The 24,986-nt window shown below is 45.4% G+C and overlaps 1 protein-coding gene across 5 annotated transcripts in view; it reads right to left on the bottom strand.

The window, feature by feature from the left end:
• The window catches only part of USP32 (ubiquitin specific peptidase 32), a 430,766-nt gene that overhangs the window by 157,355 nt on the left and 248,425 nt on the right, over positions 1–24,986 (bottom strand). For all 5 annotated transcript variants that reach the window (XM_029611622.1, XM_029611620.1, XM_029611623.1 and 2 more), the window contains 2 exons: positions 17,945–18,006; positions 9,413–9,515 (listed from right to left, as the gene is read on the bottom strand). In XM_029611622.1, the coding sequence (XP_029467482.1) occupies positions 9,413–9,515; positions 17,945–18,006 (165 nt within the window). The remainder of the gene's footprint in view (positions 1–9,412; positions 9,516–17,944; positions 18,007–24,986) is intronic.

Here is a 24,986-nt window from a genome sequence, read left to right as displayed (position 1 = left end):
AAGGGAGTTAGATGGAGTTGGAGTTAGGAAAGGCCTGCGTGAACAGCCAGGTTTTGAGTCTTTTCTTGAATGTTGAGGTGTTGGGTTCCATTCTAAGATCCGGGGGAATGGAGTTCCATAATGTTGGACCGGCTGTGGAGAATGCCCGATCTCTAAGCGTGATGTGTCTGGTAGTCTTGGCTGGAGGTACTTGAAGCGATCCTTTGTAAGCATCTCTTGTCGGTCTTGTGGAATGGTGTAATCGGAGGGTGATATGGAGGTCGATTGGGGCTAATTGATGGATGTTTTTGAAAATGGTGAGAATGGCCTTGTAGATTATTCTGAAGTGGATGGGCAGCCAATGGAGGTCCATCAAGATAGGTGTTATGTGTTCTCTTCTCCTGGTGTTGGTGAGTATACGGGCGGAGGCATTTTGGACCATTTGTAATGGTTTGGTGTGTGATGAAGGGAGACCAAGCATGATGGTGTTACAATAGTCCAGCTTTGCGAAAATGATTGATTGTAGAATCGTTCTGAAGTCATGTGTGTGGAAGAGAGGTCGTATTCTTTTCAGCACTTGTAGCTTATAAAAGCAGTCTCTGGTGGTTTTGTTGATGTTAGCTTTCAGGTTTAGGTGATTGTCAATTTGAACTCCTAGATCTCTCACTTGTGTAGTGTTTGGTAAGGTAGGATGGGTGTATGTGATGGAGCTGTTTTCTGGTGTGATGAGTAGAAGTTCTGTTTTTGATGAATTTAGTATCAGGTTGAGACTTGTAAGAAGTTGTTTGATATTTTGGAGGCAGGATTCCCAGTGCAACAGTGTTTTTGCGAGCGACTCTTCGATGGGGATCAGGACCTGAATATCGTCAGCGTAGAGAAAATGTTTGAGATTGAGGTCAGTGAGAAGTTTACATAAGGGTAACAGATAAATGTTAAACAAGGTAGGAGACAGGGATGAGCCCTGAGGGACTCCTACTGATGCGGGGTGTAGAGAGGATTCTTTATTATGAATCTTAACCTTATAACCTCTGTTGCTGAGGAAGGTTCTGAACCATGATAGGGCGTTTTGGTAGTTTATGAGAAACCCCAATGAGTGTGGCACATTGATAGTGAGCTTGAGGGCGTCGACAGCTCCTTGCTTGGAATGGCTTTTGATCAGCCAGTCATCCAGGTAAGGAAATACGTGTATGCTGTTCTTGCGTAGATGCGCCGCAGCCACTGCTAGGCACTTTGTAAATACACAGGGTGCCGAGGCAAGTCCGAAAGGCAGAACCCGGTACTGAAAATGTTGATGTCCCACTATAAAATGCAGGTATTTGCGGTGATGTGGGGATATTGAAATGTGAGCATATGTGTCCTGAAGATCCAGAGGACAGAGCCAATCTCTTTTTTGCAGTTGGGGAAGCATGGTGCCCAGGGACACCATCCTGAATTTTTCTTTTTGTAGAAATTTGTTGAGATTGCGGAGGTCTAGGATGGGGTGAAGGCCGCCTGATTTATTTGGAATGAGAAAGCGGGAGTAGAACCCTCTCCCTGCTGTGCCCAGGGAATGGCTTCCACAGCCCTGGCACTCAGAAGGGTGGATAGTTCTGACTCTAGAAGGGTTGAATGATCTTTTTGCATCCACAGGGGATTGGGTGGTGAATCCGGGGCACCATGAGGAAGTTTAGATGGTATCCCTGGGATATGATGGATATAACCCATTGGTCTGTGGTGATGCTGAGCCAGTTGGTTCTGAAGTAGTGAATTCAACCTCCTACTGGCAAGTCTGGTTTTGGATTTGTGGAGTGGCTGCTGTTCTCTGGATAGATTTCAAAATCCAGAGGCTTGGCCGGTTTGAGGGGATGGCTGAGGCCTGGATGGCTTGGGCTGTCGTGGATGCCCTCTAGATGGTTTAGTTGGTCTCGCGCGAGATGTATGTAGATAGTACCTGTGTGCGCGATAAAATGGTCTCCTGGGGTTCCTTCTCGTGATTCTTCTTGCAGAGGAGGGAGCCTCTGAAGTAACCGTGGACAGCTCACGCAGGGTCTCGTGATGGTATTTCAGTTGAGCCAGTGCGTCCTGAATCTTGTCACTGAATAGATTTTCTCCAGTACAAGGCAGGTCAGCAAGTTTGTCTTGGACTTCAGTTCATAAATCTGATGCTTTAAGCCAAGCCCATCTTCTGGCGCTGATTCCCATCGCTGATAAACAAGAAGCAGTCTCAAAGGAATCGTAAGCAGCCCTGAGTTCATGCTTTCCCGCCTCAAGGCCTTTCTGTAGTATGGCATTGAGGTTATCTTGATGCTGTTGGGGAAGAATATCAGCTATTCCCTGAACTTGCTTCCAGAGATTCCTCTGATACTGGGTCATGTAAAGTTGATATGCAGCTATGTGTGACACTAGCATAGACTCCTGAAAGATTTTCCAACCTAAGACGTCCAGGAATTTGTGGTCTTTTCCAGGGGGAGATGAGGAGTGAGGGCGCAGTCTCCTGGTCTTTTTCTGTGCGGATTCAACTACCACTGATTGATGGGGCAGTTGTGGTTTTTGGAATCCTGGAGTATGTTGGACATGATACATTGCATCTGTCTTCCTATTCACTGGTGGGACAGTGCAGGGATGCTCCCATAGGCGATGTTAGAGGTCCAAGAGTACCTCATGGACAGGAACAGCCATAATGTTTTTGGGAGCATCCACAAATTGGAGGACTTCCAAAGTTTTATGACGTATGTCTTCTTCATATGGAACATATGGAACCAGTTATACTGTTCCATATGTTCTACGGTTCCATGTAAAGCTCCGCTCTCTGTTGAGCAGTTCTTCGTTTTATGTAAACCGGAGTGATTTGTAGTCCCTACAAGAACTTCGGTATATAAAAATTAAAAATAAATAAATAAATAAATAAAAATTCTGTGAACAGATCAAAGGGGATTGTCTCTCACATTTCCTTTATAAAATTTGCAAAGGAGAGGTCTTCTGGAGGAGACAGTCTCCTTTCTTCCAGGAGGAGATGAGTCTGATAGTATATCCTCCATAGAACTATCGGTGCCAACATCCTCCCATGGGTCATATGGGGGTTCTGGCTGAGAGCCCAAGGGAGGGAAAAAGGCTGGTACTGTAGGACGTGTTGGCATCGACGGATCCCTCGATGGCTTCGATGGAGGAAGCGGTGGCACCGATGAAGGTTTCAGCGGCATCGATGGTATCGAGGGGAATCGTGGGCGTGTCTGTCCCAAGAGCCCTGATGGACAAGGCATCGGTTCCGGCATCTGTGGTCGTGGTGCTGGAAGAGGACTGGAGTCCATGCCTTCGTCTTCCGAGGACCCCGGGATGGGTATCGGGGGTGTTGAAGACTCAATAAATTGTTTTGGCATCGATGGCCCAGGCTGGGTCGGAAGGGCACCAATGAGTGTGTTGAGGCGGTCAAGCAGTGGTGTAAATATTGATGGCTCCGGTGTCGGTATGGGGGCTGACATCGATGGCGGTTGTAGATTCCGGAGGGCATCCAGGACTGCCTGTCTGACCAGTATGTCCAACTCCTCCCTGGAGGCTGGTATTGGTAACACAGCTGCAGGGGGAGGCAGGCTAGGTGCAACTGGCACATCCACAGGTGTCTGTGGGGGTTCAGTACCTGGCACCGATATCGGTGGGGATCGCTTCGGTATCTCGGAAGTTGGAGGCTCCTCTATCCATGTCCTCTTAGCAGTTGGCTCGATAGCCATTGAGGCTGATGTGGTGTCGGGAGTAGAATCGCATCGGTGCCGGTGACGATGTTTCCCTCTGTGCTTGGTCCGGTCTTTCTCCGGCACAGAGGAAGATGATGCCGATGCCTTAGATGGTGTCGGTGACGGATGTCACTGCTGCTCTGGTGCTCCCGGCGAGGTTTGTCAATGGATTTTTTTCGATGTTCCTGCCGGTGACAACTGAGTAGATGTCGATAGAGTTATCTTGATTTTAAAAAGGGACTCCATCTTGCCAGGTGGACCCGCCTGCCCTTCGGGGTCATTTGAGCACAACTTGGGTCGATCATTCTCCAGCACCGAGGAAACTGCCACCGATGTCCAGAATGGCGCCGGTGATGGTCGGCAACTGTGATAGTGACGATGTTTCCCTCGGTGCTCGGCCCAGTCATTCTCCAGCACCGAGGAAGCTGCCACCGATGTCCAGAATGGCGTCAGCGATGGACAGTTACCGAGGCAGTAACGATGTTTCCCTTGGTGCTCGGCCCAGTCATTCTCCAGCACTGAGGAAGATGCCACCGATGACACTGGATGGCGTCAGTGATGGACGGTCACTGTGCTGGTGACGATGATTCCCATGGTGCTCAGCCCAGTCATTTTCCAGTACCGAGGAAGATGCCCTCGCTGTCCCGGATGGTATTGGTGATGGATGGTCACCGTGCCTCTACTGCTCCTGGCATTGTTCACCACCCAAGGATTACACGGGGCTCTGGTTGAGAACTCGAAGTATGGAGCGTTTTCTTTAGTCGAGGATATCGATGGAGGTATCAGTGTTGGCTTCGATAATATCGACAGCGGCATCGACAGCAACCGCAACAAGAACCATGGATGTCGCAATCCCTCTAGCCCCGATGAACCTGGTGGAAGATTGCAGCAAGGATACTCGCGGGCATCGTGGGGCGGACCGAGGGTGATAGACATAAGGAGAAAAGAGGGCCGCAATTCGGTTGGTAACCTGGGGGAAACGATAGTGAGGTGACAGGAAATGACTGGAGAACAGGGCATAGTACTCACAGAGCGTCAATGAAATGTACGCGAAGGGAGACCCGTGTAGGGAAATTATTTGTGAAATAAAACGTCAAGTGTTTCCGTGAAGAAAAGTGGTGAGAAAAATCTCACAGATCTCCTAAATGCGAGGCAAACTGCAGCATGGAAAAAAGAGACTGAAGGGAGACCCTGTGGACAGAAGGATCATGGCATGCTGGGCATGCTCATTGTGCACAGTGTGCCAGTCAAAGTTTCTAGAAACTTTGACAGAAAAGTTTTCCATGATGGGGCTCCATCCAGTGATGTCACCCTTATGGGAGGACTACCATCCTGCTTGTCCTGGGAGAAAAATAAATGTGGCGCACCATCGGTGGACGTCTGGTACCAATAGGAGCACCGTCAGGAACCGACGGCAAAGAACGAGGTAAAAAGCTTACTGGCATTAACAGCAGTCGACGGTCGATGGGGGACCCCAGGATGGGGAAAAAGTTTTGACAATTTGAAGAAAATTCCATGAGGAAAAATTTGTGAGAAATTCTCATAGAGCTCCTGAGAACCGCGAGGCAACTGCTGTGTGGAAAAAAAAGAGACTGAAGGGGGATCCCTGCTGGATGCAGGGTTAGTGGCATGCTGGGCATGCTCAGTGTGCCAGTCAAAGTTCTAGATACTTTGACAAACGTGTTCCATGATAGGGCTCCATCCTGATGATGTCACCCATATGTGAGGACTACTATCCTGCTTGTCCTGGGAGAAAACAGCAACTACATGTGTATTTCTGAATCTCACCCTGGGACATGCCTAGATTGCCCCTCCTCCACCCCCCAGTAAAACGTGCATGTGAAACTAAAAATGCGCACATACATTCAAAGTTTCGAAAATAGCATGCACAATCATACATGCTACTTACACCAAAACCCCTTCATAAATTCACTCCATAATTCTGAATTTTGAAAAGAATTCAGGCTGATGCAATATCATGTGCAAAAAAACATGCTTCCAAAGTGGACGCACATTTTTTGAACATGTGCACATCCATCTCTCCTGGGTGCTCGATACAATTCGCAAATGAGCTGCAGCGCTAAAAAGAATGGGCAATGGATAATTTGTATGCCCCTAGCACGCTGCATCAGGTGCCCAGGAGATGTGGCTATGTGTCCACAACAGCCTGGCCAGAGCTCCCTCCCCACAAGTGTCAGTGAAAGGACCAATTGGCAGTAAGTGGAGAAGTGAATAAATTAATAATAAATGCCCTGTGCTCAATTTATACATGTCCATTTATCCCGCCACAGCTAATTTACCGGTAGAATATGCAAGCACAATATACACAGCCCTAAGCTTGTGGGTGCATAATGTAAAAAAAAAAAAAAAAAAATTGGGGGGAGTGCACATCAGAGCTTTTTATTGCATGGTGCTGCTTTCTGTGATTCTTCCTATTTAGTATCATGACGATCCTAGTTAGGAGGAACCACAGAAATACAGTTTTTTTGTTTTTAAGTTAAGCCCTAGAAGCACAGGAAGACTTTATGCCTGCTCTGGGCAGGCTTGAAATTGGACGGGTTAAAAAGTGCACCTTGGGCACACAGGGATTTTTTGCATTGTGTGGTAATAACTAATAGCCTCATCTACGTGAAATTTACATATGATGAGTGCTATTAGTGCACTTTTTGGACGCGCTGATCCCTTTATTGCATCCGGGATTATGGACGCACATCCTAAACACCTGTCCAAGTGCTCATTAAATTGTGCTCTAGATTCAGTGCACAATATTGCATTGGCCTGATTGTGAATAAGGTTTTTTGAAAACTTGCCCATACCACTTAGCAGGTATAATGTACACAGGTAGCTTTCCTAGGTAAACTTCAAAGTGAAAGGTCATGCATACTTTCACTCTGAAAACTGGAATAAAATCTATGAGTCGTCGTTGTAGCACTGCTGGAAGTTACAAATTATATCCTAAAACTGCAGTTCAGCACAACACAATTTCAGACAGTCTTTCCACCCACATTAGAATAAAGAAAAGGTTAAAAAGCAGCGACAGCGCAAACTACAGATCTTTTGCATATAGAATCTATAGTCCCTATTACTGTACTGTTTTATCTTCTAGTGTGGGTCTCTTCCCCCTCAGGGTCCCTCCGTTTCCTTAAAAGATAAGGAAAGTAAATCCCTGCCAGCATTTTTTGTTCCAGAAAAAACAATTATTAGAGCTAAATCAGCACTCATGCATTTTCTCTAGGCAAGACCGTTTCCAAACTGCAGTCAGGGGTCTACAGGGTGTTAAGTGTCAGCCCTCGGAGGTTTCCTGCCCCTGTCAACAGGAAACTGCCACCAGGATGGAAAAAGCTGAATCAAGACATCTGTACACTCAGTCCACCTTGTCCTGAATTTTTTTCACTGAAACAATCTGTGGTTTTATCATGCTGGTTATGAATAATTGACATAGTAAAGACATGCAGAAAAATACACACAAAAAGGAGATAAGTCCCGAGAATATATATAGAAAGGAATCTAAACTGTGTTTGACCTTCTGGAATATTTGTTAATCATGAAGAAACCTGTAACACTGCGCTCCACGATCAAAAATTTTATGTGGATAAAATTGGCTTCCCCTTTAAAAATATCCCCCTCTTTGTCCGCTCATTTTTGGGTGGCCAAAGTTACTGAGACAAAAAGAGGGCAGGCTAACATTCAGCAAATTGAGCGCTCACAAACAGCTATCCTAAAGTTATCCGGTTAATGTCACCCAGATATTCAGTGGAACTCTTATCTGGATATCCGGATAACTTATCCTCTCGGCACGTTTTGAATACGGATCTCACTGTGCATGAAAAAGCCTTGCAGTCCATATAAAGTGGTGCAGCAAGCAGGAAGTTACCCAGGATATTTGGCAGGACTTATCTGTGTACCTCTACCACTGAATACACACGCTTAAACTTACCTGGGAAACTTACTACTGTCATCTACTGACCAAACTTACCCGTCTGTGCTGAATATCGCTGCTACCCAGATAAAAATTTAGGCCACGGCCCCAGCATGCCTGCATCTGGTCTCTCTTTATTCAACTAAATTTTACCGGTCAGGGCAGGGCAGGAAATTGAAATCTTGTGCTTAAGGGTTTTATTCATAATCTTACAGGCCAATGCAACAATCTGTGCATTGAAATCCAGTGCACTGTTTCTTAACACACAGATTAAAATTGCTTTTAAGCCCCAATGTAGTAAAGCTATTGCTTAACTAAAGCATCTGGAATTAAAAAGTGCATATGATGAGTTAAAATGTGCAATCAGCACAGGTAGAATGCAGATATTAACTCGGGAAGATGGGGATGAGAGAAAAAAAAACAAAAACAAAAAACCAAGGCATGGCTATTCACCCAAGCCAACACTTGGTACTCATTCTATACAATGGCACCCAGCATTAACTACATTAACCATGTTATATACCTGCCAATTCTTAATTTTTGTAATCTGCTTTGAAACCAAACATGACAAAAGCAGAATATCAAATGTTTATAAATAAATAAAATAGATCTCGTTAACTCCAGCAGTGAAGGTTGCTTACAAGGATGCTGAATTTCTCGGGACTTAGGAACTGCCATGAAACTTATTTGCTGAACCTGCCTTAAAATAAGCGTGTGCATGCTGGACAAGACTTTTTTTTTTTAGTTTATGCTGAAATTAAAAAAGGTCTAAAATATTCTGATGATCAGGTATTGTTTGATTATTGAGAGTCTGGAGAGGCTGCTTGTGTATAAGGGGATATCTGCTGAAGAGGCTATTAATCTAAGTAAACTGCTTGGTCAGTTACTACTGGCACCCCTGATTTTCCAGTGCTGGAAGCTTAACGCCATCTCTCAGTAGGAGTAAAGTTTCCAGTGCTAAGAAAAACTTAGGTTAGGCTAGCGCATCTCCCTGCATCGGGGAGGGCGTTAAAGCAGTACTCATTTGCATGGGATTTCCATGCGAGGGCACCAGGCAGTACTAACATTTAGGAACGCACATTTTGAGCATGTAGAACTCCTTGCTGTATTGGCAGTAAGGTTTAGGCTCACAAAATGTGTATTCAAGAGAGAGTATAACTGTGTGTTATTCGTAAACACCATGAACACATCAAAATAAATGCATAACAAGGGATAAGCCTGTGTAACAGCCCAAGCAGCACAAAATATCCATCAGTCCATCATTTGATTTGTCCAGCTTATTCTGCAGAAAGAAACTATGTAATTAAATCTCTATTAAATTAAGCATACATTCCAATTTTGATCTGTCAGTAGCAATTCACTCCTGTGCAAATAGTGGATCTGGTCTACATTTATATGGCATCCTCTTTCCAGTCTAATTCTGAAAACACATCACAGGCCTAGATAATACTTCACTTCTGTTTCTACCTATTTATATGTGATTGAGGGGGTTTTTTTGGACTGAACTAAGCAGCATTAATTGGCTGCTCTTTTGAGCGTGCCAAGTTTGCAATCTGCTTTGACTGCAGCACCCTTTATCCAAGAAGAGTTGCTTCCTCTCTAGATTCTGCTTTCCAATGCTTTGGTGCCCGGAGATTCTTCCCTATAATTTCTGTCAGCACATAAGTATCAGAAATAGAAAAGGGTGTAAGACAAGAAACTAACGCAAAAAGGCCATGCATGTCGTCTCCTTGATGAGAGCCAGAAAGTAAAGTAAAAGCTTTAGATTTACAACGGAGAACAAGTTGAAAAATGCCAGATTACTCACATATTTGACATAATCTTTCCACTGCTGCCACCACTGATTTGAGATCAGAAACCAGTTGTGTCCTGGCTGCAAGCCGTATCGGCTTTCTCTTTCTAACCAACCTCTGCATACAAGAAGAAACAAGGGCAAAAGAAAGACATTAAAAACTAATGCATGGGTCAGCCTCATGGCTTGCACTATGGTGCTGCAGTGCTTGGGATCTGGATTCACCGGAAGCATGTTGCACTCAGGCCCAGATAGGAAAGGACAGTGGCTGCCTTAGGGGCCGATGCAATAAATGTTCGCAGAAAGCGGGCGCTGACTTTTCAGCACCCGCTTTCTTAATGCACGCATGCGCCTGCAAGGGGGGCGCCATGCAATATGTAAAATTAGGGGGTTGCGCTAGGAAGGAGGCGCTAGGGTCGCTTGCGTGACCTTAGCGCCTCCTTGCTAACGCGACCCACCAGTTATGAAGACTGACACCGGTAAACTCGGCCTTGGTTTTCATAACCTGCCTGTCTGCCAGTAATGAAAATGGCCGAGTTTATTGGTGGCCATTTTCATTACTGGCAGACAGCCGGTTATGAAAACAGATACCAAGTTTACCGGCGTCGGTCTTCATAACTCGGCGGTCTGCCGAGTTTTTTTTTTTTACTTTAATCTGCGTTCAGCTAATAATGCCTGCCCCAGACAGGCATTAATAGCTGAGCGATAAATGTGCGTCTGAGACGCACATTTATCTTTTTGCATCTTTTGGAGTGAATGAGATAGCGCTCATCACATGCATTTGCATGTGATGAGCGCCATCTCATTCACTCCACGTCGGATGTGTGTTAAATAGGCGCTAATCCCCCTATTGCATTAGAGGGTGGATTAGCGCCTATTTAACCTGTGTCCAACTGCGGGATATACAATATATACAATGCGCTTGGCTGAACACACTGTATTGCATCGGCCCCTTACTATAGTGGCTTCTCAGAGCTGCTGCCTCTCCTCCCCTGATGGGGAAGGGGAGTAGCAGAGCTAGCAAAGGGAGCAATCAGCAGGAAAAAACAAAAAATCAGAGACAAAGTATGTCAAAGTGCAAAATGGTTTGCTATTGATATAGAAGATGTCCGAAAATAATAATAAAAAAGGTACAGAGCCATGTAAAGTAATTTATGCAATGCACAAACATAATTCCAGCAAAAACACAATGAGGATAAAATGAGGTTCCTGCAGTTTTAGTTCCTCAAAGATATTCATACACAACCCTTATCAGAATAGGCACCCAGGCAGTTCCTACAATCTCGGCCACTCACAGATACAAACAGAAATGCACATTTTTAATTCAACATTTTGACTCATTTCCCTGTTCTGGTTTAATACCTGAACAACACATTATCCTGTAGTTTCTCTACTAGGAAACCTTTCTATAGTCCCACACTCTTTTGTCTTACATAAAACAGAGCTCCAAGAACAATTCCTCTAAGTGCCGATTAAATCTGTGCAGGCAGGGGCACCAGCTTCAGGGGTAGCATCTCCAAATGGGTCAGCTTTGTGTATACAATGAAAGGAGCAAATCTCATCATATTGAGTATGATGTCAATCTCTCAACATTTACAGTTAGGGCTCGTGTTATGCGCCAAACATGCTTATGGTGCTTCTCCATGGGTACAAGACAAGAATACTTAGATTTTGTAGAAAGTATAATTTTTATTAGCAATATAAGTATTCTTGTGAGATGCTGGATGCCATGTCTCTGACAAACTGACCACCAGCATCTCATTTGTATACATGAACTGATCCTTCTTTTATAGGTAAAATACAATACAGTACTAGGTCAGAAATTCTTAAGCTGCGTGACCACCTGGAGTATCAGTTACATAGGTTGTCATGTCAACAGCATGATAGACTATCCCTACATTACATTGACCAGTTCTCCAAGTTGGGGCCCATTTACCATCACTCTTTAGATAATCCTTTGTTCTGTTAAAATCTTGCTGTTCAGGACAAACGTTATATCTTAGGCTGTGTGATGTGTTTACAGATGCCCCTGTACTGACATTCTAGCCTGAGGTACTGACCGTTGCCTTCTGGTCTTGTGGCCCTATAATTAGGCATCACCATTTGTCGCCAGTTTCAACTGCTGTCCAGGTATCCTTGGAATTTCTGCAGGACAGGCTCAGTATGGCATTTAAAGTTCACATAGCCAGAAAGGCTAAGATAGCAGAGGATTTTGGGTCAGTTGCCATCTCCATGTTGATCTCAAGCTCAGGCACACATATCATTCACCTTAATACTTGTACAGTGCCAAAGAGTTTCCATCTGGAGCTCATAGGGTATAATATGCACAGGCAACATATCAAGATGCACTGAAAGTTCTTTTTAATCAAGCCACTGCTCGATTATATAACTGTATGATTGTTACCTTATTATGCCTTTCTGTATTCAGGCCTTCTTTCATCGATGCAACACTCCCAATGACAAGATGTGTAACTGTTTACAGTCATGTTTTACATCATCTGCATTTGTCTGCTTTACCATTTTTTTTTTGTGCTGGCTGTGAACCATCTTGTCTGTAGTCCAGTATCCTGTACTGCTATTATCTACCCCTCATCTTAGGAATTCCTGTATCAGGTTTTGATCTACATGCAATTGTTGAAGTAAATCTTTGTATTTCTCATTGTATTTATGCTTTTGCCAATTGTTTTTCCTCGTTTGTTGGTCAGACTCTTGAAATAGTTTTTTCTTGTTTTGCAAATTCTGTTGCTTCTTTCCGCATACGTGCTGGCAGATACTCATTCCTACCACTCGTTGGGACACTTGTCCTAGTTTAAGGATGGGGACAGCACAATTGCTTATCTATAACAGGTGTTCCCCTAGGACAGCAGGATGTTAGTCCTCACAGATGGATGACATCATCAGATGGAGCTCGGCACAGAGAAACTTTGACACACTGAGCATGGCCAGCATGCCACTATCCTGGCGTCCACGCAAGGTCCCCCTTCAGTTTCGTAACAAAGATAAAAATACGAGCGAAAAAAATAAAAACAAAAAGCAGGATGACCCAAATCCACGGGGTGATGGGTGGGTTTCCTGAGAACTAACATCCTGCTGTCCTAGGAGAACACCTATTACAGGTAAGCAACTGTGCTTTCTCCTAGGACAAGCAGGATGGTAGTCCTCACAAATGGGTGAATATCAAGCTCCAGGCTGCTCCCAGCAATAATCAAGGCCAACAGTTACTGAACAAGGTGCCAACGGGCACAACAATAATTGCGGTGCTGTTGGTCAATAGGGGAATAGCCTGGTTCCAATCAGGGACCCTAGGCAGGAAGAGTTGGGTCTTACACCTGGAAGAGATTGCATAGGACAGATTGGCCGAAGGCAATGTCTTGTCAACCATCCTTGTCCAAACAGTAGTGGGCAGCAAATGTGTGCAGAGAACTCCATTACGCTGCCCGGCAAATGTCCGTAATGGGAACCACCCACAAGTGGGCTACTGATGTCGCCATGGCCCTCACAGAGTGAGCTTTGATTTGGCCTGCAAGCTGAAGGCCCGCTTGTGCATAGCAGAAGGGGATGCAGTTCACCAGCCAATTAGACAAAGTCTGTTTGCTCACCGCAACTCCCAGCCTGTTGTTATTGAAAGAAACAAAGAGCTGAGTGGATTGCCTGTAACCTGCTTTGCGTTCCAAATAGAAGGCCAAAATCCTCTTGCATGCGGAGCACATACCTCTGGATGGGAATGAGGCCTCAGAAAGAAGGTGGGCAAGGCAATGGACTGATTGATGTGAAAATCAGTCACAACCTTAGGCAGAAACTTGGGGTGCGTATACAAGACCATACGATCATGAAAAATCCTCATGTATGGCGGGTAAGTAACCAAAGCCTGAAGCTCACTAAATCTACGAGCCGAAGTGATCGCCACTAGGAATATGACTTTCCAGGTGAGGAACTTCAAGTCGCAGGAGCAAAGAGGCTCAAAAGGAGGATGCATGAGCCATGCTTGGAATAATGTTGAGGTCCCAGGACACAACAGGAGGTCGAAAAGGTGGCTTTAATTGAAGCAGACCTCGCATAAAGCAACCCACTAAAGGCTGCACCGATATGGGTGTACCAGCGACACCGCGATGGTATGCATTAACGGCACTTAGATGAACCCTGACTGAGTTGGTTGTAAGCCCAGACTTGGAAAGGTGCCACAAACAGTCCAAGAACCTGGGAAGGGGAAATGTGAATGGATCCAAGCCACGCTCCACACACCAGGCCGAGAACCTCTTCCATTTCAACCTGTAAGAATTCCTGGTAGAAGGCTTTCTGGAAGCCACCAGTACCTGGGAGATGTTTTCCAAGAGATCCAGGGGCTGAAGAACTAGGCGCTCAACATCCAAGCCATCAAAGCTAACACCCGGAGGTTCGGATGGCATAGGGTGCCCTGGTTCTGAGTTATCAGATCGGATGCGGTCCCCAGTTTGATGGGAACCCTGATTGACAGATCCCAAAGGAAAGGGAACCAAACCTGCCTGGGCCAGTAGGGCACCACAAGGATCATGATCCCTTGGTCCTATTGAAGCTTCAAGAGGAGCAGGAGAGGAGGGTACGCGAACAGAAGACCCTTCCCCCAGCGAAGGGAGACGGTGTTGGAGGCTGAACGGCCATCCCATGCGAACTGGGAGCAAAAATTGCTCACCTTGCAGTTGGGAGGCAAAGAGGTCCACATCTGGGGTTCCCCACAGGTAAAAAAAAACCCAGGCCGCCATCGCCGAATTCAATGACCAATCGTGCAGCTAAAAAGCGTGGCTTAGGCGGTCTGCCAGCACATTCAGGGTCCCAGGTAGATAAGTTGCTCACGGTGACATCCCTGCGACAGGGCCCAGGACCAGATCTGTACCGCCTTCTGACAGAGGAGGATCGATCCCGTGCCTTCTTGCTTGTTGATATACCACATTGCGACCTGGTTGTCCATCTGAAGCAGGACTGTCTTGTGGGACAACCGGTCCTGGAATGCCCAGAGAGCATAACGAATCACCTGAAGCTCTAAGAAGTTTATCTGGCAGAGAGCTTCCTGAGCAGTCCAGTGATCTTGCGTGTGGAGGCTGTCCACATGGGTTCCCCAGCCCTGAGGAGGGCAGGGCAGTCTAGAAGGTTGCTCTAAATTGGAGAGATTCTCCTACCAGGATAAAGAGATCTTCAGAAGTGTGTGACGGAGACATGGGCCTCGAGGTCCTAGGACGCCTGCTGCCACTGCGACCGCAATGTCCATTGTGCCCTGCGCAAGTGAAGGTGGGCTAACTGAGTAATATGTACTGAGGCTGCCATGTGGCCCAACAAGCTAAGTAGAAGGTGGGCACTTACATTCTGACTACTGCACATGAAGCTTGCCAATGAAGCTAGGGCAAGGGCGCGATCATGTGGCAAGAACGCTTTCGCCTGCACTGTGTCCAGCCTGGCTCCTATGAAGTCCAGCTGGGGAGACAGGCAGAGGTGAAATTTTGGGTAGTTGATAACAAAACCCAAGGACTGCAGAGTCTGCACAGTCAGGGTTAAAACGTCCAGTGCCCCCATGCATGAGTCGCTTTTGACCAACCAGTCATCCAGTTATGGGAAGATGTGCACCGCATGGTGCCTTAGATTGGCAGCCAGCACTGCCAAGCACTTGGTGAAGACATGAGGGGCTGAGGCCAAACCAAAAGGCAACATCCTGTACTGGTAGTGAGCTTCCCACCTAAAAAGTGAAGATACTTTCTGTGCCCGGGGAAAATGGCAATGTGGGTGTAGGTGTCCTTGAGACTGAGGGAGCAGAGTCAGTCTCCTCTGTTGAGAAGGGGAATCAGAGTGCCTAGAGAAACCATTTTGAACTTTTCTCTTGCGATAAATTTGTTCAATGCTCTGAGGTAGAGGATGGGGCGCAAGCCCCCAGTTTTCTTGGGATAAGGAAATACCTTGAATAGAACCCTCGGCCCTGCTGAGGACAAGGAACGGGTTCTGCTGCTACTGCCATGAGAAGGGCGGATAGCTCTGTCCGAAGTATGACCTGCTGGGCAGATGAACTCCACAATGGACATGGGGGAGCGTTCTCTGGGATCTTTCTGAAATTGAGGCAATAATTGACCTGGTGAACTATGGTGAGGACCCATTAGTCCGAAGTGATGGTCGCCCAGTGGTGGGGCAAAGTAAAGAAGTCTGCCTCCCACTGGGGGATATGTCAGAGGTACATCTTTCTGACCTGTGGTCCCTCGCCTCCAGTCAAAAGCCCATAGCCGGGCCCTGTTGGGGGACCAGCTGGGGCCTAGGTGCATGCTGTTGACAGGAACGGCACCTGGAGCTGGCACAGGCTGTGCGAGTCCAAGAGGTGGGGGGATAATATTTCCATTGCCGGTAAAAGGACTTCCTGGAGCTTGGCCTAGAAGATTTCCTGGCAGAAGATGGAGGGTCTGAAGCACTAGCAGAGATTTGTTGATGAGTTTCGTGGTGATCCTTCAACTGAGCTACTGCATGTCTGACCTTATCCTCAAACAGGTTTTCACCCGTACATGGGAGGTCCGCCAACTTCTCCTGCACTCCGGTTGTAGATCGGAAGCATGGAGCCGGGCCATCCTACGGGCGTCAATGCCCATGGCAGCCACCCAGGCTGCTGTTTCAAAAACATTGTAGGTGGATCTCACCTCGTGTTTTCCAGCTTCCAGACCCTACTGGATAACAGCAGAAAACGACACCTGTTGCTGTTGTGGCAGGCATTCTGCAAGTTCCTGGACCTGTTTCCACAGGTTTCGGTTGTACTGGGTTATGTACAACTGGTAGGAAGCGAAATGGGCGATGAGCATAGCACCCTGAAAAACCTTCCTAAGCAAAGCATCCAGTTCCCTATGTTCTCACCCTGGAGGAGCAGAGGCATGGATGCGGGAGCGTTTGGCCTTTTTGAGGACAGACTCCACAACTACAGACTGGTGAAGGAGATGACGCCTCTCAAAACCTAAAGCTTGCTGTACTAGGTAGGTGGCATCCGCCTTCCTGCTCACTAGAGACATGGAGATTGGGTGTTCCCACATCCGAAGGAGAAGATCCTTAAAGATATCATGAATGGGAACAGCCACTATCTCCTTAGGGGCCTTGACAAATTAGAGGACCTCCAACAGGGGCTGCGGGAGGCCAGAGACTCGGGAAACCAAGGCTTCGGGACCGCAGCGCTGGATGCATCTTCCTCCTCCTCGGACCCAAGGATTGGGTTCGCTCCCGAGGGGGCATCAGTGGCCACTGGGGAACAGAGGGTCCCTCGGGCACCTGTTGCATCGGGAAGGTGCCGAGGAGGACGTCCAGACGCTCGAGCGGGGCACCAAAATAGACGGCAGAGGCTCCGGCTCCTGTATGGGGGCCAGAGGTGGCTCAAAGCTACTCAGAGCACCCTGTGGTCCAACTCCTCCTGAAAGTCCAGTGAGGACAGGACAGGACTGAGGGAGGGGGGGGGGAAGATGAGGCATCAGCTCTGGTCATCTACAAATAGTAGGTGCAATGTTACCTGTTGATCATTAGCGTCTCTAGGATTATGGCTAAATCCATATCCCAAAAAATTAATAAGATTGCTCGGTGGATTCAATGTTGGATAACATAAGTTGTGACAAGGAATCTCCCTGAAATATTCCTCGCTGCATCTTGATGTTAGGAATGACATATTGTGCATCTTCTTAATTCAGATGGCATATAGTCTGCCATATTTTCATGATGAACTTGATGTACTCAGTCAATCCAGGATTCACTCTGTAGATGTCAAGGCAATTTATTGTCCAAGAGGGTGGGAGGCTACATTAAGCGTTTTTATAGTCAATCCAAGCTAAACTGCAGTTTTCATCTTTCTTACAGCTGGTCATGCCACCTTTATGCTGCATCAACTACTCTTTGGTGCCATATGCTCCTCTTGCAGTCAATATGATTTTATTGCAATGAACAGCTTGTGGATTGTAGATAAGCAAATTATTGGTCAGTAGTTTTTGGGGACATTACTTGCGTCACCCTTTGGAAAGAAAAGTATTCTTCCTGTTATTAGTCACTGTGGTATTAGTTTTGGCTCTCTGATCACTTAATGTTGGCAGTTTTTCAGGTCTTGATGAAGAGATGTGAAATGATTGAGCCAAAAGCTGGGTGCTAATGCTTAAGGGGTAGATATTTAAAGATGAACGGTTAAGTAAGTTAGCCAAATAAAATGTATCCAGTTATCTTACACCGGATATTCAGCGGTATGACTATAAATCGCTAGTTAGCTGGATAAGTCTTATCTGGCTAATTTCAGACCTGCTATTGAGCAATCCTAATTTACCCAGTTACTATATGTTAGCTGAATAAGTAGCTCCTCCCCGGAATGCCCATATGCTGCGCACCACTTATTTGGCTATTTAGCCGGATAAGTAGTTATCTGGATAAGTGGAAGCTCCTGAATAGGACTGGATATTCAGCTGCCACCACTTAGCTGAATAAGATCCTACTTATCCAGCTAAGTAACACTGAATACAAGTCTCTAACTGTATAATCACAAGGTTCATTGTAAATTAAATAGATTAGAAGAATAATGTATACCTAATGATTTGGCCTTCCTCTTCTGGAGTAGCAGGTCTTAAACCCAAAACTATATGGCACACCTGAACAGAATGAAAGAAAGAAATATTATTGTGGTTTCCCAGTTCTGCTACAGCTGAAGCATAAATCTTTGAACTCAAGTCTATGAATTGCAATGTCTAAACATGGAGAACCAGAACAGAGTATAAAAACATTATATAGTACATTGTAATATTTGTCCTGTATATTGGAAAATACAGCAATGGAACTATTTTCCTTTATACACCATAACCTAAGAATTATTATTATTATTTTTTTTAATCTCAGAAGTTACAGGCTCCAAATGCCTATCACTAATCAGAAAACCATTTTGCTACTATAAAAATATGCTGACATCAGGGCTGGGTCACTGCAGTAGACCTGCCCTATTACTTCCTGTCCTGAACCCCGATGGGTTGATAAAACAAGGAGGTAGGCGATCTAAAAAAGCCGTGGGGGCAACACAAACGATAGATGCCAAGGAATGTCCGTTAAGATTCTTTATTTGGAGATTTGTTAATCCAACAAAAAGACGCCCGACTCAGGCAGAGTTTCGCCCCCACACAGGGGCTGCCTCAAGGGCTTTATGAGAAATCTCTTATGTATGTTTGATGATTATCTTGTGCCAATTGGTTTTCCAAAAGGTCTGTGAATTAGAGTGGCGTGTCAGCAGCATAACCGGTCTCCTTCAAGACGTGACTGAAAATTTGATAAAGACAGAAATCTTTAATGCACTGTGATGCGCGCCAAGACTACTATCACTCAAGGCTGTGGGCGTATGGATCAGAGTAACATTTAAACAGCGCGCTGGTATAATATAGTATGGTAGTGGTGGAGATCTCAGATACAGTGGCAGATGGACAAGAAAGGGTTGCCCTGTTTTTGTTCTTCTATATCAGGCAGGGGCCCTGCACCCTCCCCCTAGAGTCAGCCCTGCTTGACACAGACTTCAAAATATCAAAAGGTCTAAAATGAAAAAGAAAATAAATCATCATAAGAAAGCATACAACTTGTCTGTTCTGTTGAGACAGTGCCATTATCCAATGGGGATCGTGTATCATTACTGTAAGTCTCATATTGTGAAAAGCTGGATTCTTTGGGGTTGATTTCCAAAAGTATTTACCTGTATAAAACCCGGTTTAGAGAGCGTTAATGGTCTTTGAAAAATCAACCATGGGACCACCTGATTTCCCACATATTTTTGTATGCGGTCACGCATACAAAAATATGTGGGAAATCAGGTGACGGTGAGAGCAGAGAAAGGATTTGTGTGTGTAATCTTCTTGCAGGGAGGATAACTTTCAAAACTGCTCGCATGTGCCTATTCTGCATGCAAAGTTGCTATTATATTTTAGAACTTGCATGGAAATATGTGCAGGTTATAAAATAAGTTCATATGTGCACTCAAATGCTCGTGCATGCGAAAACCACGAGCCATGCAAGTTCAGACGTATCCGGATAAACAGCAATGTATCTGGCTATGTAGTGGCATGTAGCCAGATAAGTCTGAAACACGCTACTTAGCCGGTGAAGTTGGAATTTAGCCGGATAAATGTGCGCAAATGATATACCCACATATTTGTACTTCAAATTTTAAAAGGATATGCAAGAAGATTTTACTTGCATTAATTAGATGCTTGTAACCCCCCACCCCCCCCCCCGTAAGTCAGTTTTTAAACACATAAATCAAGGGATTTTATAACATGTGCGCAGCAATAAAATAGGAAAATTGGTTCTTACCTGTTAATTTTCGTTCCTGTAGTACCACAGATCAGTCCAGACAGTGGGTTGAGCCTCCGTTCCAGCAGATGGAGACAGAGAAAAACTCGAAGGGTATCCTATATCAGGACAGTGCTCCCCCGTGCCCCTTCAGTATAAACGTTATCAAAGCAGAAAAATGTAAGCTCAACTAGAAATAAGATCAAGCAAGCAACAATATTTAACCTCCAAAATGTAAATGGAAACATGAAGAAATGCAAAGTAATCGCTCTTATATATATATATCCGATACTTCCGGTGCCTTGTAAATTGGTCTTATCTTTAAATGAAAAACTCTGAGTGGTTGTTGAAAGAAAAAGTCAGATTCCCTCCACTAAGAGCAGGCGTCTGGACTGATCCATGGTACTAAAGGAACGAAAATTAGCAGGTAAGAACCAATTTTCCTTTCCCTGTACGTACCCGGATCAGTCCAGACAGTGGGGTGTACCAAAGCTTCCCTAAGTAGGGTGGGACCAAGATATTCCCGCCCGAAGCACCTGTCTGCCGAAGGAACCAAAAATTGGTGCCTGCACATCAAGACGATAATGACGAAAAAAAGTATGAAGAGATTTCCAAATAGCTGCTCTGCATATTTCTTGTGGAGAAACAACTGGCTTTCTGCCCAGGAAGTAGCCTGCGACCGGAGTGAAAGGCCCTGACAAATGTAAGCCGAAGCAATTGCCTCCTTTAGCCAGCGAACGATGGTAGCCTTAGAAGCTGTATTCCCCCTATTGGGTCCGCTCCACAAGACAAAAAGGTGATCTGAGACCTGGAACTCGTTCGTGACTTCTAAGTAACGGAGCAGGACTTGCTTCACATCAAGCTGCCTTAAGTCTCTGGCATGTATGGTCTCGGTGTCCTCTGTAGTAAAGGCGGGGAGCTCTACTGATTGATTCAGATGAAACAGAAGAAGGATTCCACAAACTACAGGTAATCAAACACCTAAAACCATCCCCATGACTTCAAAACAGTCCTTCAAGCCCTAATATTCTCCTGTTTGGACTACTGCAATTCTCTTCTAATTGGACTACCCAAGTCATCCCTAAGACCACTACAGCTTCTTCAGAATACCGCTGCCAGAATCTTAACGGGGAAAAGAAAATCTGAACACATCACTCCCGTTCTCAACCAACTACAATGGCTCACAATTGAGAAAAGAATCGAATTCAAAGTCCTCTCAATACTGCAGAAGGCAATTTACAAAGCAGATTACTCTGCTCTTGTTGACGTCATACATATCCACCAATCCCTACGCACTACAAGAACAACTAGTAAAATACAACTTGTGATTCCATCTCTCCCTCTCGCCAAACTCTCTTCCACCAGAAATAGAGCCATTTCCATCATCGGCCCAAAATTATGGAACTCACTCCCTCAGTACCTCGCTGGTCAAGAAAACCCTAAATCTTTTAAAAAAGAACTAAAATCTTGGCTACTAAGCCAATCTCTTACTGACAGCTCGGACTTTTGATCCCATAACTATCAGTCTACCGATAGGACAATTTATCCCGCCCTCTAACTACAGATATATCCTATTATCTATGAACCCTGTTTTTTCAGTATACCTTACTTGTAATATATCCTGCTGTTTGTTAGACTAATTTTTATGTCTGTTTCTCAGTCTGATTAATGTAATCTGTCAAATTTAAATGTAACTGGTTTGTTATAATGTAAACCGGAGTGAAGGCAACTCTGCTATACCTCGGTATATAAAAAACGCTAAATAAATAAATAAATAAACAAGGAAACCACCTTGGGTAAAAAGGATGGTACAGTCTTGAGAGAAACACCTGAATCAGAAAAACGAAGGAATGGCTCCCTGCAAGACAAGACTTGGAGTTTGGACACCCTCCTGGCTGAGCAAAAAGAGACTAGAAAAACTGTCTTAAGAGTCAAGTCTTTGAGTGTGGCTCGTTTAAGAGGTTCCAAGGGCGCCTCGCAGAGAACCCACAGCTCCAGATTGAGGCTCCATGACGGACATGTAGCCGGAACAGGCGGGTTCAAATGCTTTGCCCCCTTGAGAAACCGAATGACATTCGGGTGGGCCGCCAAGGCATAACCATCGACCCGCCCTAAAAGAGAACCAAGAGCTGAGACTTGTATTCAGAGAGAATTGAAAGACAAACCCTAGTAGAGGCCATTCTGTAGAAAAGAGAGGACATGGGAAGCTGGAGCCTTGCACGCCACAATACCTGAATCTGCACACATAGTCTCAAACACTCTCCAAACCCATATGTAAGCGAGAGAGGTAGAAGTCTAATGTGCACGTAATAGAGTGGAAATAACCTCCTCCCAATAACCTTTCTTCCTCAGTCTCTGCCGCTCAAAAGCCAGGTCGCTAGACAAAAGCGCTCCGCCTGATCGAAAAATACTGGACCTTGCCGAAGCAGGTTTGGGAGGTGACCGAGGCGAAGAGGACAGTCCATCGCGAGGTTTACCAGATCCGCGAACCATGGTCTTCGGGGCCATTCTGGCGCCACAAGAATGACCGGCCCCTTGTGGAGTTCTATTCTTCTGAGTACCTTCCCCACCAGAGGCCAGGGTGAGAACACATAGAGGAGTATGTCACGAGGCCAGGGTAGCAACAGAACATCCACCCCTTCCAAGCCGTGCTCTCTTCTGCAACTGAAGAATCTGGGAGCCCTCGCATTCCCCCGAGTGGCCATGAGGTCCAAGTGGGGAGTGCCCCAATTGCGAACGAGAAGCGCCATCACCTCTTCGGACAACTCCCACTCTCCGGGATCTAGATGTTGATGACTCGAGAAATCGGCTTGAACATTCTCCTTTCCCGCAATGTGGGAGGCTGCCAGCCGAGTCAGATGTTGTTCCGCCCAGAAGAACAACTTGCTTGTTTCCAGGGCCACCAGGCGACTTCTGGTGCCACCCTGGCGATTGATGTAGGCTACTGTGGTGTAGGCTACTTACCCACTGCATGAGACTGCTACAGACTGTTGCCCGAACGCCGAGCGCCAAAACTTCAAAAATTCTTTTGAGACGCACTTCCAACTTACGATCCTGAAGATCTTTGAGAGCTGTCGCTCCCACCACCGGAATGGTGGTTCTTTTCGTGACAGCAGAAACCGAAGCGTCCACTTTAGGGACCTTGAGCATATCTAGACATTGGTCTGGGAGGGGATAGAGCTTGTTCATTGCTCTGCCCACCCGTAAGCTGGCTTCAGGAGCTTCCCATTCTCGGAGTAGTAACTGCAATAACATAGGATGAAATGGGAAGGTACGTGGGGGGGGGGGGGGGCCCTCAGTCCAGCCAGGACAGGGTCTACGTTACTGGAAACCAGGGCACTTGTGGTTTTCTCCAGATGGGCATATATGCCCAGTTCGGCTAAAACAAAAGGTATAAGCGGGTCCAGCTCCTCCCACTGGAAAAAGCGTAAAACCCGTGGGTCATCTCCCTCAACTGGTGGATTCTGATTTAGAAGATCTGCATCTGGATTGGAGTCCAGAAGCCGAGGTGGCAGGTTAGAAGGATCTGGTACTCCCGGTATGGTCCGAACCAGATAGGTCCCCTGAGAATCAGGGAGATTGGGTCCCTGTTCTGTAGATACCCTAGGCACCTTTGCAGGTGGAGTGCCTGCAGGAACATTTACAGGTGGGGGGGTTCTGTGGGGGTTTCATCCTGCTGCAGTAAACTAGCAACATAAGCCTTATGTAATAAAAGGACAAAATCCGTGGAAAAAGGACAAAATCCGTGGAAAAAGGACAAAATCCGTGGAAAAATGCTTAGGGGTTTTCCCTTAACCATATCACACAACAGAGAGATCACATATCATCAGATACTGTATAACCGTTTATTGAAATTCACAACATGTTTACCTATATAAACATATTAAAAACTAAACTAACACATTCATCCCTCAATCACACACATCACCATCTAAAAACATATGTATGCACAATACTATGTATCAATGTTTCAATTGTATACATTCAATTAAATGCATTAATACACTTTACAACAATAACAATATTAGGTGTGTAAACTGTTATTTCATTCAAGTTGTTTCATATTATCTTTATTTCAAGATTTATTTCCTTGTCCAACAAAAGATATCCTTGTTTCGCCTTTCGTTTAGGCTTCCTCAGGGACTAATACATCACCCTTAAGGTCCGCCTTGCAAAGAGTAGCTGGAACTCTGTGTGGGTTCCTTCATGTTATTTTCAAAAAGAATTTATGCGCGTAAGTTTACTTTGAAAATTGGCATAACTTCTGCATTTTTGAACTGCCTAATTTGCACAGGTTGTTATAAAAATAAAGTTTCAAAGCCATTGCTGTGAGGAAAATGTGCTTTTATATGAGTAGGTGGCCAGGGGTCAATCACCAGCTCTGCACATATTTTTACGCGTTCCAGGGCAGCGATGAGACTTGTGTGTTACACATGAGTTCACTTGCAGAAATTGTACCCAGTGAGGAACAGGATTAACTTTGTGTGGGTTGTTTTGTTTGCAGTGAAAGGCACTTAAACCCATGCATTTTCAAACGAACACATGCACAGAAATTTGCTTTGAAAACGTGGGTAAAATTTGCATGTAAAAGTTCCTTGCAAAGGTATGAGATTACCTTCGGAAGGAGGCAGGCGCCTATATCTACATAAATGTAAATTCTCCCCTCCCTCCCCTAATGAGCACCTAAGTTTAGGTCCCTAAAACATGAGCAGGGCCAAGGAAGGGAATGTGAAGAAACAGACAATGTGAGAGAATAAAACCCATTGTTCTACTGCAAGGACCCGACTGTCCAATTGTTTTCCAGTGCTCTGACAGCAGTCCAGTATGGGGCATGAGAAGCGTCCTATTACATTTCTTTCCAAGCTTTTATAAAGTCTAAACTCCTAAAGGAAGACAGCTGTCGCAACAGTGGTGGCCTCTGTGCTACTGAGGGTGGGCACTTGGAGATGGAATCCCTCCAACCTGCAGGCCAGCTAAGGTTTTCAGGGTTAAGCCACTGGCGAGGGGATGTAGTATCTACAAGGTGCTGCTGCCTAAAGATACTCTTTTCAAAGGGCTATAAAAGGGGAAAATGCCAGAAATTGTAAATACTGTACAGTATACCTGATGCGTAAAAGTTCTTTCACTGTACAGTACATTGTTCAGTACTTTGGGTCAGTAAAAAAAGACTTTGCTGCGCTCCTATCACTTTCCTGTTTCCTGGTAGCTTTCTTGGAGTGGCATTGCTCATATTCTCATTCCGATCAATTGTCTTCTCTTGCTTGTATTTGGTATTTTGGTGAATAAACAATCTTCCAATAGATTA

This window comes from Rhinatrema bivittatum, chromosome 8 (assembly GCF_901001135.1).
Source record: "Rhinatrema bivittatum chromosome 8, aRhiBiv1.1, whole genome shotgun sequence".
Taxonomy (NCBI): Eukaryota; Metazoa; Chordata; class Amphibia; order Gymnophiona; family Rhinatrematidae; genus Rhinatrema; species Rhinatrema bivittatum.
Note: the sequence above shows the minus strand (reverse complement) of the source record. Positions and strands in the feature narration are given on the sequence as shown.